The sequence below is a fragment of the Mobula birostris genome, chromosome 13 (assembly GCF_030028105.1).
Source record: "Mobula birostris isolate sMobBir1 chromosome 13, sMobBir1.hap1, whole genome shotgun sequence".
Taxonomy (NCBI): Eukaryota; Metazoa; Chordata; class Chondrichthyes; order Myliobatiformes; family Myliobatidae; genus Mobula; species Mobula birostris.
The window spans coordinates 81,977,538-81,993,116 of NC_092382.1; the positions used below are offsets into that span (position 1 = coordinate 81,977,538).

General features: G+C 44.0%; 1 protein-coding gene across 2 annotated transcripts; it reads right to left on the reverse strand.

Moving 5' to 3' along the window:
* Positions 1-1,158: 1,158 nt before the first annotated feature.
* On the reverse strand, positions 1,159-14,833 carry LOC140207050 (uncharacterized). 2 transcript variants are annotated; one of them, XM_072275373.1, is made up of 2 exons: positions 14,760-14,833; positions 1,159-3,510 (listed from the first exon to the last, which is right to left on the reverse strand). In XM_072275373.1, exon 2 carries the CDS (start codon positions 3,105-3,107, stop codon positions 1,899-1,901), a length of 1,209 nt encoding a protein of 402 aa, XP_072131474.1. In that variant the 5' UTR covers positions 3,108-3,510; positions 14,760-14,833; the 3' UTR covers positions 1,159-1,898. The 2 variants fall into 2 exon arrangements, with proteins under 2 accessions (XP_072131474.1, XP_072131475.1); XM_072275374.1 differs by lacking the exon at positions 14,760-14,833 and adding an exon at positions 11,845-11,913.
* Positions 14,834-15,579: the final 746 nt, after the last annotated feature.

A 15,579-nucleotide genomic window follows, 5' to 3' on the forward strand; every position in this document is an offset into this window, starting at 1 on the left:
ACTCTTGTCACTAATCCCAGCTTTAATTTCTGATTTACCCTGGTTATCCCTGCTACTCTTTTGGAAACTCTTATTCTGGGTAAACTTAACCTTATGAGTTAAAGCAAACTCATCTGCTAATCTAGCAGACTTCTGCAAAGTGGCAGCATCCTTTTCATCTGAATACATCTTTATGTCATCAGGGATGCACCTTTTGAATTCTTCAATTAAAACCAACTCTTTCAAGCTGTTAAAATCATCATTTACATTTTTATATGTGTACCAGCGGTCAATACACACAAAGTTTTCATAAGCAAATTCCATATAACAGATTTCCTCAAATTTCTAAACTTTTGCTTCTGGGACCAAGCCGTAAGCTTTGAGCACAGCCTGTTTCACTATGTCCCAATCAGCTGCTTCATCAACTGTCAAGGTAGAATAGGCTTGCTGAGCCTTCCCCTGAATTACACTTCGTAAGAGAATAGGCCAACCCTCTTTTGGCCACTTTAAACTCTGAGCAAACTTCTCAAATGCAAAGTATTTATCAACTTCTGCCTCATCAAATGGAGATACCAATTTAACTTCCTGACTGGCCTCAAACTTATCACCAGAGTCTAATGCCAGACCCCTTTGCTACAATCTCTATATCTTTTCCAGCTCGAACATCCTCCGTCTTTCTGCTTCCTCCCTCTGTTTTTCTGCCTCTCTAGCCTCAAACTGCATCTACCTTTCCGCAGCCTCCATCTTTAATTTTTCTAACTTGTACGGGAGCTCAAGCTTACTAAGTTTACTTTCAGGAAACACCTCCAACTCCTCCACTTTAAACACACCCTCAGATACATAATGCTCAGCTATTATCCTCTGCAACTGTGCCCTCCTCATTGCCAATTTCACCTTAGCAAACTTTAACCTTTTAGCAATACTCAACAACTCAATCCTTCTGGCATCCTCTAATGCCTCAGAGGTTGGCACTTTGAAAAATCTATCAACATCCATTGCTGATCATTTTCCACACACAAATAAATCAAAAGGGATTTCACTGATGAAATCAATAATTAATCAATCAATACACCCCCAAATTTGACACAGGCCCAAATTTTGTTATGAACTGTAATGCTTTAGAAACGAACCAGCAGCAATAGACTATATCTGGAGTCTGGTTTTGATGTTAAAACCACTATCTTTATTAGTATCTACTTTAATATAGTAACTTAAGCAAGATAAACAAAAGTGAACAGTATTATGTGTATATATGAGTTCAAATATAACTCCCAAACTATTGAGCTCGGGGGAAACAAGGCTTAGAGTCTTGTGATGGTAAAGTACGAAAGTTCAGTTCACCCATGGAATAGGTGATGAGAGAGAGATATTTGTAATCCAGGGTAAATGTCGAGAGAAGGCAATTATGTCTAATTCCACAGGTTCCACGGTGGTAAAACGAGAGAACAGTCGCTGCAGATTTTATTCGTCGTCATTCCAAATCCACATACGAATTATCACCAAAAGTGACTTGTCACAAGGGGTATCGTCTTCAAGTGAATTACCAGACCACACCCAGGCAAGGGTTAACACATAAGTGGTCTTCACAGGATACCCCAATCCGATCCACTCCTATGGATCAAACGAGGTGACAACCACACATTCGATGTTCGCTGAATCAATAATTAGCCCACCCTTGTGGGCATAGGAAAGTTCTAAACAGTGACCCTTGGCCACTAGTTCCCTGGTTTCGATCCTTCTATTTTTTCTCCTTCGTCTCCGTCTGACTCTGAGTGTCTGTGTCCTTGGTTAAAACTGAACAAGCTGCGAGTGATGTAAACAAGCTGCAAGTTGGACTGATTCCCCTTCTAAATCTCTCTCTCTCTCGCTCTTAAAATGACAGTCCACAGCAAACGAAACCTAGGGATTCATAACAATGGCTACTCCCCACTGTGAACTGACTGGTGTGCCAGTACTTGGGATGATCGAGTAAATCCCTTTCCACATTCTAAGCAGGTGAACGGCTTCTCCCCAGTGTGAACTCGCTGATGACTCTGTAGATGGGATGACCGAGTGAATTTCTTCCCACAGACTGAGCATGTGAACGGCCACTCCCCAGTGTGAACTGACTGGTGTACCAGTAGGTGGGATGACCAAGTGAATCCCTTCCCACATTCTGAGCAGGTGAATGGCTTCTCCTCAGTGTGAACTGACTGGTGTGCCAGTAGTTGGGATGACCAAGTGAATCCCTTCCCACATTCTGAGCATGTGAATGGCCACTCCCCAGTGTGAACTGACTGGTGTGCCAGTAGTTGGGTTGACTGAGTGAATCCTTTCCCACATTCTGAGCAAGTGAATGGCCACTCCCCAGTGTGGACTGACTGGTGTGCCAGTAGTTGGGATGACCAAGTGAATACCTTCCCACATTCTGAGCAGGTGAATGGCTTCTCCCCAGTGTGATCTCGCTGGTGTCTCTGTAGGGTGGATGACTGAGTGAATCCCTTCCCACAGAATGAGCAAGTGAACGGCTTCTCCCCTGTGTGAACTCGCTGATGTACCAGTAGGTTGGTTGACTCAGTGAATCTCTTCCCACAGACTGAGCAGGTGAATGGCTTCTCCCCAGTGTGAACTCGGTGGTGACTCTGTAGGTTGGATGACTTTGTGAATCCTTTCCCACAGACTGAGCAGGTGAATGGCCTCTCCCCAGTGTGAATTCGCTGATGACTCTGTAGGTCAGATGACCGAGTGAATGCCTTCCCACATTCTGAGCAGGTGAACTGCTTCTTCCCAGTGTGAACTTGCTGATGACTCTGTAGGTCGGATGACCGAGTGAATCTCTTCCCACAGACTGAGCAGATGAATGGCTTCTCCCCAGTGTGAACTCGCTGATGACTCTGTAGGTGGGATGACTGAGTGAATCGCTTCCCACATTCTGAGCAAGTGAATGGCTTCTCCCCAGTGTGAACTCGCTGATGACGCTGTAGGTTGGATGACTCAGTGAATCTCTTCCCACATTCTGAGCAGGTGAATGGCTTCTCCCCAGTATGGACTCGCTGATGACTCTGTAGGTTGGATGAATGAGTGAATCTCTTCCCACAGTCTGAGCAGGTGTACAGCCTCTCCCTAGTGTGAACTTGCTGGTGAGCCATTAGGTCAGATGACCGAGTGAATCCTTCCCCACAAATTCAGCAGATGACCAGCCTCTGCCCAGTGTGAACTGACTGGTGTGTCCACAGGTGGGAAGACTGACTGAATCGCTCCTCACACACAGAACATGTGAATGGCCAGTGTGAACTTGCTGATGTACCTTCAGCTGAGATGACCGAGGGAATCCATTCCAACAGTCTGAACAAGTGAATGGCCTCTCCCCATGGGTAAAATGACAGGTGTGCCAGTCAGTCAGATGATCGAGTGAATCCCTCCCCACAGTCTGAATAGGAAGGATGATCGATTGGAATCCTTTGTTCCACTTCTTAAATATCTGGACAGAGATAGAATAACTGGTGTGTTGTGTTTGAGATTCCTGTAGAGAAATTCCTTGCAATTTTCAACCTGTAAAGAGATTTACAAAAGCCATCAATGGGTGTAGGACAACATTTCAGATGAGATTTCTTTAGTCACACATCACAGTATTAGTGAGGGTCAACCCAAGTTGGAAGGAGAAATCATCTTCTAACTGGCCAGAGTGCTGGTATCTGGAATTAAATGGTATCTGGTACCTGGAATTAAACTCTCTGATACTCTTCCTGTCGCTATAAGAATGGGGCATTTCTGCCGTCTCCAATCTGTGACCTGGCTCAGTTTGCCTCTCCCCACTGGTATTATTCCCTGTTCCCATTGAGCTACATGGGTGTCTGGCTCCACAGTAACTGAAACACTCTCATGCAAATAGCCTTTGTTGACCTGCAGCTCGGATTTTCTTTTATGCACTGTTAATTTAAAGTGCCACAGTTTTAACACCATGTATACACTTTCTGCTGACATGAATGGTTGGTCTTTTAAAAGGAATTAGCGTGAATATTAGTATTATTTCAGGTTTTTGTCACAGTCATAGAAAAGTACAACACAGCAAGAGACTCTTCGGCCTATCTAGTTTGTGCTGAATTATTTAAATCTTTCTACTCCCATATCCCTACCATCCAGGTACCTGCACAAACCTCTGAAATGTTGAAATTGAGCTCACATTCACCACTTGTGCTGGCTGCTCATTCCACACCCGGATGACCGTCTGTGTGAAGAAGTTTCCCCTCATGTTCCCCTTAACATTTCACCTTTCACATTTAACCCATGGCCTCTTGATGTTGTCCCACCCCATCTCAGTGGAAAAAGCCAGCTTGCATTTACCCTATCTACACCCCTCATAATTTTGGTAAAACTCCATCAAATCTCCCCTCAACCTTTTACATTCCAAGGAATAAAGGGACCTGTTCAACCTTTCCTTATAATCAAAGTTCTCCAAACGTGGCAACATCCTTGTGAATTTTTTCTGAACTCTTTCAACCTCTTTTACATATTTCCTGTAGGTAGGTGACCAAAGCTGCATGCAATAGTTCAAATTAGGACTCACCAATGTCTTACACAACGTCAATATAACATCTATCTCCTGTAATCAGTACTTTGGTTTGTTACGTACCCCATAATGGGTTAAAGAACCAGCAGAAATGGAAAACACTTTGGAGTCTGGTATTGCTGTTAACTAATGCTGTTTATTAGTAACTACACAATACAGTCATATAAATTCAGATAAATCAAACAGGTTAGCAAAGTTCATGCATATAAATGTGTGGAAATATAAAAACCAAGCTTCTTCAAGCCTTGGGGATAAATGAATACAGTCTTACGATGATGGGTAAATGAAATCAGTTCAGTTCGTGGTATTGAGTTGAGTAGTGATGGAGAGGGAGGGAGGGAGGGAGAGAGAGAGGGAGGGAGGGAGGGAGAGAGAGAGGGAAAGAGAGAGGGAAAGAGGGAGGGAGGGAAAGAGGGAGAGGGGGGGAGGGGGGGGAGAGGGGAGAGGGGAGAGGGGGAGAGGGGAGGAGGGAGAGAGAGGGAGAGAGAGGGAGGGAGAGAGGGAGGGAGGGAGGGAGGGAGAGAGAGAGAGAGAGAGAGAGAGAGAGAGAGAGAGAGGAGAGAGAGAGAGAGAGAGAGAGAGAGAGAGAGAGAGAGAGAGAGAGAGAGAGAGAGAGAGAGAGAGAGAGATAGAGATAGAGATAGAGATAGAGATAGAGATAGATAGATAGATAGATAGATAGATAGATAGATAGATATCTAGTTCCTCAGGTGAGCTGATGCCATTGATCTTCCCGTTGTCTTCCAAGACTTCCAAGTTAGCCAAACTTGACCAATTTAAGAGCACTGTCTTCAAGTGATAGTCTACCAACCCCGGCAAAGGTTAGACACACTGGTAGACTCCACAGGGTCTCTCTTTCACGCACTAATAACCACAGATCGATCCCTCACGATTGATCCTCAGTCCCACTCTCGTGGGCACCTGAACAGGATAGTGGTAACTTCACCTTACCTTAGTGCGTCTGCGTGTCCTACGAAACAAGCAATTACACTAGTTCAGATACTATTGTGCTGAACACCAGCTGTCCATCAAGTAGCTCCTCCCTTCTCTCTCTGTAGGAACCGAGTAGCTGGCAGTGTCTTTGCAGAAATCCCAAACAAACTGTGAGCAGTCTGTGTGTGTGTGTGTCTCTCTCTCTCTCTCTCTCTCTCTCTCTCTCTCACACACACACACACGTTGTCTGTGCTGTACAGCTGCACACTCTCTCTCTCTCTCTTTAAAAGCACAGTCCATAATGAAGATCTCAGGATATCATCACAGATTTATGAACGCTAATGAGCCAAAATCTTTCTTTCCATCCCTATCTAATGGGGGCACCACTGTCATTGAATTATGGACCTGTATTCTCAGATCCCTTCCCTCTACAGCATTCCTCAGGGCCCTACCAGTCACTGTGTAAGACCTTGTTCCTACCAACGTGCAACACTTCACACTTGTCTGCATTAAATTCCATTTTCTGTTTCTCAACACATTTTTCCAGTGGGTCTAGATCATACTGCAAGCCATGATAGTCGTCCTCACTGTCCACGTCACCACCAATCCTGCTGGCATCCACAAGTGTGCTGATCTAGTTAACCATGTTATCATCCAGATATCTGACATAGATGACAAACAGCAACAGATCCAGCACTGATCCCTGTGGCACACCACTAGTCACAGGCCTCCAGTCAGAGAGGCAACCATCGACTTCTCCCAAAACCTGTGTCTCATCCAATTTACTATCTCATCTTGAATGCTGAGTGACTGAACCTTCTTGACCAAACTCCCATATGAGACTTTGTCAAGTGCCTTGCTAAAGTCCATGTAGACAACATCCACTGCCTTGCCTTCATCCATTTTCCTGATAACATCCTCGTGAGACTCGATAAGTTTGGTTAGACATGACCTACCACACACAAACCCATGCTGCCAACTTAATCAGTCCACATCTATCTGAATACTTATGTAGGGCTTTCAGTAATGTCAACTGTAATGTTAACGGTTAAGGGTAACAAAATGGCGTCTCTATAGCATTATAATGAAATGGCCTGTCTGTAATGTTACCTAATGATGTAATGGGTCACTGTAACTGAAATGTTTGGGTTTTAACTGCAGATAAGGGGGAGGAACTAACCAATGGAGTGTTTGTTATGTTATCTTGTATGAATGAACTGAGCTAGTTTGTAGTCTTTTTGGGAGGCGAGCAAAGAGGACGGACATGTGGGCAGTGGATGGCGGCTACTGAGGCTCGGCGGTTCGAATGGTGGCCCGAGGCTCGGATGGTCGTTGTGGATGGAACTGGTGGCGTGAGCTCCACCGTATTAAAATCTTTTGGGCACAAAACTGATAAGTATACTGATTTGGTGCCTTTATTTTATCTGTTTCTACGAACCCAGCACTAAGAAGTAACTACAAAGTGTAATCATTTACTCACTCACTGTGTATTGTTTGATATTTTGTGTTGTGGGCTTGTACTGGGGTGCATTACACCATATCCACACCAAAGCGATCTCACTGTTGGCGGGGTCGACGGTGGTTCACGTTACGGGAGTCAACTGGGGCACAAACACTACATTGTGGGGTTACTCGTCCACTATACTTATATAACTAGTTCCTGCACATACGTTGCAATAACTTTCCCACTACTGACGTCCAGCTCACCAACGTATTATTTCCTAGTTTATTTTTAGAGCCTGTCTTGAACAGTGCAACAACATTGGCTATCCTTCAATCCTCCAGTACCTCACCTGTCACTAATGATGATTTAAATATCTGTGCTTAGGCCCTGACAATTTCTGCATTTGCCTTCCGCAGGGTCCCAGGGGACAACTTGTCAGGCCCTGGGGATTTTTCCACGCTAATTTTCCTTACGACAGCAATCACCTCCACCTCTGTAATCTGTACACAGTCCATGAAGTTGATGCCGCTTTGCCTCACTTCTATAGAATTTGTATCCATCTCCTGAGTAAATGCAGATGCAAAAATACTATTTAAAATCTCCACCATCTATTTTGTCTCCTCATATATATTACCATTTGAATCGTCCATAGTGGGCATGTTTCTGCACTGACCTTCTCCATGTTTCTATGACAGAGAAGCTGGCCAAACTTGTTTGGAAGGGAAAAGGTAGGAGTGACAATGGAGCAGCAATGGCTGGAGTTTCTGGGAGCAATGCCGGAGCTGAGTGATCGATACATCCCAAAGAAGTGGAAGCATTGGAAAGGCAGGAGGGCACAACTGTGGCTGAACTGAGAAGCCAAAGCCAACGTAAAAGCAAAAGAGAGGGCAAACAAAAGAGCAAAAACTGTTAGGAAACTTTTAGAAACTAACAGAAGACAACTAAAAAAAATGTCAGATGAGCTCAGGGCATGGAATTATAATACTGTAGTCACTAATGAGTCTTGGTAGCACCCAACAGCCTGAGGCATTTAGCAGAACAAAATATCCCGGGGCTCAATTTCTCTGGAAAACCAAGGTTCCCTGCACCAGTTACCTTTCAACTTTTATTTTGGCAGGCACATACAAACTCTACACACTCAAAATTTCACTTCTGAAGGCCTCCCACTTACCAAGTACTCCTTTGCCAGAAAACAGTCTGTCCCAAACCATACTTGTCAGATCCTTTCTGATACTATCAGAATTTACCTTTATCCAAGTTAGAATCTCAACCCGTGGTCCAGACGTCTCTTTTCCATATTTACTTGTAATCTCATGGCTTTGTGATCACGAGGTGCAATGTGTCCCCATACAATAATTTCTGCCACTAGCCCTGGATAATTTCCTGATAGCCTATTGCACACTTCTACAATGGGAATTCTACTGATTGAGAGCACATTTGACAAACTCTGCCCCATCTAGTCCTTTCACAGTATGGGAGTCCCAGTCAACATATGGAAAGATAAAATTACTTACTATATCAATCTTTGTTTCTTGGCATAGTCTGCGATCTCTCTGTAAATTTGTTCCTCTCAATTCCTCAGTTGGGTGCAACCAGCTCCCAGTAAAGGTAACAATATCATAATTCAATGCACTGAACCCATCTGGCTTTCCCAAAATGCTTCTTGCATTTGATCTACACAGCTCAGCACGTTCGCCGCACCAGGCTCAGCCATTTGATCGCTGACTTTGTCTGAAGTCTGAACGACATCTGACTGGTGTCTGTTACGTACCCCGTAACAGGTTAACGAACCAGCAGAAATCAAAAAACAGCTGAAGTCTGGTATTGCTTTCAACTGATGCTATTTTTATTAGTAATTACGCAATACAGTGATATATAACCAGGTAAATCAGACAGGTTAGCAGAACTTTTGCATATACAAATGTGTAAATATAAAACCCAAACTTCTTCAAGCTTAGGTGGTAATTGGATACAGTCTTACGATGGAAGGTAAGACAGTTCAGTTCAACGCTCAGGATAATTAATGAGAGATGTTTGTAATCCAAAAGGCGAATGTTGTGAGAAGGCAATTATGTCAATATTCCACAGATTCCACGACAGCAAAACAAAATAACAGTAGTAGTCGATTTTATCTCCAAAGTTGTTCCACTCCACACACAAAGTATCATCGACAGTGATCTTCAACAAATATCCTTTCAGCACAAGTGGTACCACACCCGAATTCAGCTACGGGACATCTCAAAGTGGTGGCCACAGGGTACTCCAACAGAATCCATGTATGGATTATCACCAACAGTAGTCTATCACCAAGGGGACCCTCTTCAAGTGGTAAAACTGCCAACCCAGGCAAGGATTATCACACACAGGGAGTTTCCACACAAGGTTACCCCAAACACACAATGTGATAGCCACTTATCCAGTTCCATGACATATGAAATAACTCCAACAGTGATTTGCCAGAGGGTGCCTTTGTTCAGTGAGCTACCACACCCAGACAAGGGTAACACACACGTGGTATTCACAAAGGTACTCCCCTCACCAGAGAACCCACTCTTGTGGATTAACTAAGTTATAACCACACCTTCGCATTCGAATGGAACTCAAACTCACCCTTATGGGCTACTTAGAGTGACAGTCCAAACAGTGACCTCTTTGTCACTAGGTTTCTTCTGTTTCAAACCTTCCTCTCCCCTCTTCTTTTCCTTTAAAGTCACCGAATGTGACCACAAAAAGGAGACCGTCTTCTGTGGTAAAGTTATCAACCCAGGCAAGGGTTGGAAACACGGATAACTTCCAACCGGACAACCTTTGCCACACTGTGAGAGCCACTTATCCATTCTCCCAATCGATCCTCCAAAAACCCACCCTTCTGTGGGCACAACAAAGCTCACCCAGTGTCCGAAACCATGTGTGTCTACGTGTGTCTGGATAACAACCAACTGACCTTGTGTTTATCTCAGCACGCTGAACACCAGCTGTCCATCAAATAACCCCACCCTCAGTCACCATGTCGCTCTCTCTCTGTAAGAACTCACAAGCAGGCAGCGTCCTTGCATCAGTGTAAACACACTTTAGAGTTCGTATAACACCATCTCTCGTATAACAGCTTCGTCCCTCTCTCTCTCTGTAACAGCTCAAACAGTGTCCAAAAGTCAGTCTCATTCTACCAACGTTTTAAAGTGCAGTCCACAGAAAATATGAACCCTAGGAGCACATAACACCTCCCCACAAGAAAGCAAAATTTTGATCAAAGATCAAAAGGTTTTAACTGCACATTACAGAATATAAAGCAATACATATGTGATTATCATGTAGCACATTACAGAAGCGTATACAAATACTAGTTTCTATTTCACTTTTAAACTTAACACTCAGACAATCAGTCTACCACGATATTGTCCTTATCTTTCACATGCTTTGGTATAAAAAGTCAAATTCCTGCAAAACCAGATTCTGTTATATTCAAAATGGTGTTTGATCACCCATTGTCCCTTGTCCACTTCGAAACAGAACAATTAACCATCACGTGATCAGCTTGCTTATCAGCTCGGATATCTGCCTGAACTTCACGCTGCACAGGTGCTAGCTTATCACCAATGTTTTCCAAACTAAGCCTATTTGCTGAACTTCTAAACAAGTCATCAATTCCAAACAAGTCATTAATTTTATCTCCAAGATCCGTAGTTCTACATGTTTCCATAATAACACCGGCAGATGGTCCCTCCTGGTCAAAACAACACTTCAAGTTTTGTCTCTCCACACCACAAACTTGACAAAGAATCCCACATTGTTTATTCCTAAATTGTAAAACAAACTGTAACAGACTAGCAGGCACCTTGTTACCAAACCACTGTCCTCTCAGCAAGGTCAACGGTCCTGAAACCAATCCAGACTTTAAATTTACCTTATTCAAAGGTTCAGAAACAACACCCTTCTCAATATCTTCAATAACATTTACCTCAGCAATTTTCATCTCATCACCAACTAACACAAGTGACTGAGAAACCTCAATTTCCACTGGTACCAGGGTTAACCCCTTATTCACTGAACCAAGTGCATGTGACACTAAAGGACTGCATTCCTTTTCAACCAAGTCAGACACCTCAGACTTTAACTGAGTTTCAACACGAGGTTCAGTACCCTGTGAATCCACAGGTACTTCAACAACCTGAATGTGCCCCCATATGTGAAGAAATTTTCTACAGGGACACAATTGAGAGCATCCTGACTGGCTGCATCACTGCCTGGTAATGGGAACTGTACTTCCCTTAATCACAGAACCCTGCACAGAGTGGTGCAGATAGCCCAGCGCATCTGCAGACGAGAACTTTCCACTATCAGGACAGTTACAGTGACAGGTGTGTAAAATGGGCCTGAAGGACCACTGGGGACCCAAGTCACCCCAACCACAAACTGTTGCAGCTGCTACCATCCAGGAAACAGTACCACAGCATAAAAGCCAGAACCAACAGGCTCTGGGTCAGCTCCTTCCACCAGGCCATCAGACTGATTTATTCATGCTGATACAATTGTATTTCTATATTATATTGACTGTCCTGTTATACATACTATTTATTATAAATTACCATAAATTGCACATTTAGATGGAGATGGAACATAAAGATTTCTACTCCACATGTACATGAAGGATGTAAGTAATAAAGTCAATTCAATTCAATGTCTCCACTATCTGTTCTGGCATTAGCAAGCATGACCACTAGGATATTAGTCCCCTTCTAGTTCTGTTCCCCTAATTAATGAATCCCCGATCACCACTTTGAATTTCCTCTGCCAGGTAATCCCCCCATCAGTTTCTAAAGTGGTCTACCTGTTGTCGTGGGGGACGGCCACAAGAGTACTCTGCTGTGGCTACTTAACCTCATTCCACTTCCTGACTCTCACCCAGTTTCCTGGGTCCTGCACCTTTGATGTAACTCACCTATCTTCAGGTCATATCCATCATCCCCTCTGACTCTCGAATGATCCGGAATTCATCCATTTCCAGCTCCAACTCTCTAATGTGCAGGGTTACAGGGAGTCAGGTATGTGAGGGTGTCAGGGACACTGAAGGTCTTCCCGCCTCCCCACCAATGTTCCCTCTAATTTGTAATGACCAGTGTGCGCAAAAATCTTGTACTGTGCAATTTTTACCCAGTGACAACATGTGTAAACTGAATTTTATTTATAAAGGTATTCATTTCAACAGTGAGCAATTCACTGTCAATAAGGACTTTGAACTCCCCTGGGTTCGATCAGGTTCATCTGCACTCTCACACAGCCTATGTAGCAGGCCTATAGCAGGTAATGAAGGATTTTCTCACCAGAGCTTTTGCACGCCGCCTATATGTGATTTGCTTGCTAAATGATGCTTAAATGAGTAAGATTACGAAATATCTCTCCGGTTCTTCCCACTAGCAACTTCTCCAGCAACTTTTGCATCGCCATAATAAACACAGGTAACATCAATTTCTGTATTGTACATGCATATTTCCCCTGAACCCTCCCCCAGATGGCTAACGGTGGTGAACTCATTGATGGCAATGTGAATGAATATGAAGGGAAGGGCAGTAGTCTGTCTCATTGGAGTCTGACACATTTGTAATATGAAAGCTACTTGTTGCCCAGGACAAAGGTGTTTGATATCATTATGTACCCAGAGAGAATGGGTCAAAAAATGTCCTCACAAAAAGGGTCCAGAACAAGAGGGGGTAGAACAAGCAACACACACAAAATGCTGGAGGAACTCAGCAGGCCAGGCAGCATTTATGGAAAAGAGTACAAATGCTGAATTCCTCCAGCAATTTTGTGTGTGCTGCTTGGATTTTCAACATCTGCGGATTTTCTCTCGTTTGTGATTGGGGGCAGAACAAAGGTGATTTTCTTAACAGCTAATGTAAAAGATTTTGTTCCCTTTCTCCGAGTTCCCAATCCTTGCATTTAGACAGCTGGAGCTCAGCTCTGTCTGAGAGATCCATCGGTTCCCATTCCCTCATCAGCCGGAAGCTCCCCGGGGCCCGTGTACAGATGATGGGGCTGAGGGAGAGGGAAGAGAGCAGGACTATCCCGGGATCGTGGGCCACGGTGTCCAGAATTTAGAGCAATTGTCCCAAAGTCGGTGTTACTCTTACCTGTAACTGAACACGAGGCCTTTTTTGTATGGCGCGCATGCGTGATATTCAAAGACGTCAACAACCTTGACGCCTGCGCATTTCATCAGTGCTTCAGCGACGGCGAAATTTTTATTGCAGGCCTTTATGGGTAATCACACTGCCATTAAAAGTTTCTTCCAGCCCCAGTTCCATATTCATACTTCAGTTTTTTTTTGTGTGTGTATGGAAAATTCAGCAGATGTTTTAACGCAGAAACAATATACTCAATATCAACGTGTTTCTAACACCAAAGTACAATCCTCTTACAAATGCAGATATGAAACACAAGAGAATCTGCAGTTGTTGGAAATACAGAGACGCACACACACACAAAATGCTGGAGGAACTCTGAAGTTCAGGCAGCAACTAAGCAGAGGAATACACAGTCTAGGAATTCTGAAAGAGCTTTGCCTAAACGTTGTTCATTTATTCCTCTCCACATTTGCTGTCTAATCTGTTGATTTCCACCAGTAGTTTGCAGAAATTAAACACCTTTTTTTTTTCGGTCAACCAGTTTCCAAATGCTTCTGATCTTTAATTTGTAGCCATATCCTGTTGGTCTGATTCCTCCTCCTCTTTGTAAACTCTAGACCCCGTCTCTCTCTGAAGCCCCAAAGCCCTGACTCAGGCTGGCAACTCTTTGGTTTCTGACTCTGCTCCATTGAAGATTCACTCGCTCGTCTGCTGTAGACTTTAGAGGTGTATTGCAACAACCCAGCTGTTTGAGGCACAGTCCTTTGAAATTGGTGAAAATGACCCAAAACGTTGAAAAGCGCAGGAAAGAAGGAGTTTAACCAGCTTCGTCCAGAGCCCTGAAGAATCTCAAAACCACAGTGAGCTCATCATCTTATTCAGCCTGGAGAAAATCATGCAGGAAATTCATGCAATTGTATAAGATGATGAGACGCATTGGTCGTGTGGATCGCCAGAGGCTTTTCCCCAGGGCTGAAACCGCTAACGCGAGGGGGCATAAGTTTAAACTGCTTGGAAGTAGGTACAGAGGAGATGTCAGAGCGAAGTTTTTTAAACTAAGAGTGGTGTGTGTGTGGAATGCACTGCCAGCGACGGTGTTAGAGGCGAATACAATAGCAGCTTTTTAGCTACATGGAGCTTAGAAAAATAGAGGGCTATGCAGTAGGGTAATTCTAGCCAGTTTCTAGAGTAAGTTACACGGTCGGCACAGGATTGTGGGTCAAAAGGTCGTAATGTGCTGTAGATTTCTATGATTCTATGAAATTCAAGGGAAATCTCCTATCCCACGGAGTGGTGACTAGTTACAACCTGTCATCACAGGGAGAGTGAGAGGGGAGCGGCAGGGATAGATTTTTATATACTGATATGGAACAGAAACATGGGCAGGGACCAGATGGGCCGAGTGGCCTCTCTAGTGTACATCGTGAGTGTGGTAGATACAGTAAGTACCTGAGACACAGGATTTGATACAGAACTGATTTATCTTTCACAGATGCACAATATTAAACACCAGTCTAGTTTAAGAACTGGAAGAACTGCAGATTCTGACAGTAACAGTTCCTCATGAACCTGCAGCTGCCTTCAGTCACCGCGATGGTTAAACATTTGACACAGAGCTGATTTGAACTTCCCCCCGATGTGAAGTTGCTGATGTTGCAGCAGTTGGGATGGTTTAGTAAAACTCTTTGCTCACTCCGGACAGAAATGTGGCCTCTATTTATTGTGAACTCACCGGAGCATCACAAGGTGGGTTAACTGAATGAGTCTCTTCGCACACACGGAGCAGGTGAACGGCCGCTTCCCAGTGCGAAGCTGTTGGTGTATCTGCGATGGCCGACTGAATCCCTTTCAAAATGAGAGCCAGTAAATGACATCACACTGCTAGCAACGTCATGGCAATGTATCCAATCAGAGCACGGACATGGGCACGTGATCGGGCTCTCCTTGTAGCGAGTGGGGCGCTGTCTTCTCCAGCATCTCCGCCTCCACATTCAAGGATCGGCGGCATTCAAGCGCTGGTGAACTGACAGATACAACTGAACTAACGTGCTTGAGATTGTTTGTGATTCCCATACACAAATCCTTTGACTTTTCTGCACTATTAAAAGTTTACAAAGTACTTCAGTGGGTGAAGGACAACATTTCAACTCAGATAATTTTAGCCTCCATGGTGCCTTCTGATAAAAACACGATCACAGCTCAAGACAATTTGGAGGAATAAGACTTTATCTTCTCACTGGGACCAGTTCCGGCATCAGGCACAATATCAAACTCTGTGCTTCCCTCTCTGTATCAAAATGGATCATTCCTCCCCTTCATCAGTCTGTGACTTGGCTCAGAAGTTTGTCTGTCTCCTTCGCATTCTGAGCATGCGCCACACACACACTAAGATCATATTTTATTTACACGGCTGCGACTAGAGACTTTCTGATTATTATGTCCCTCCTGGCATCTGACGGTGGTAAACTCAGAGTCAGCAATGGTATTGAACCTCAGGCGTAGATTATCAGGCTTTTTCGATGGAGATCGATCAATTGCCAGTAGTGTGTGAC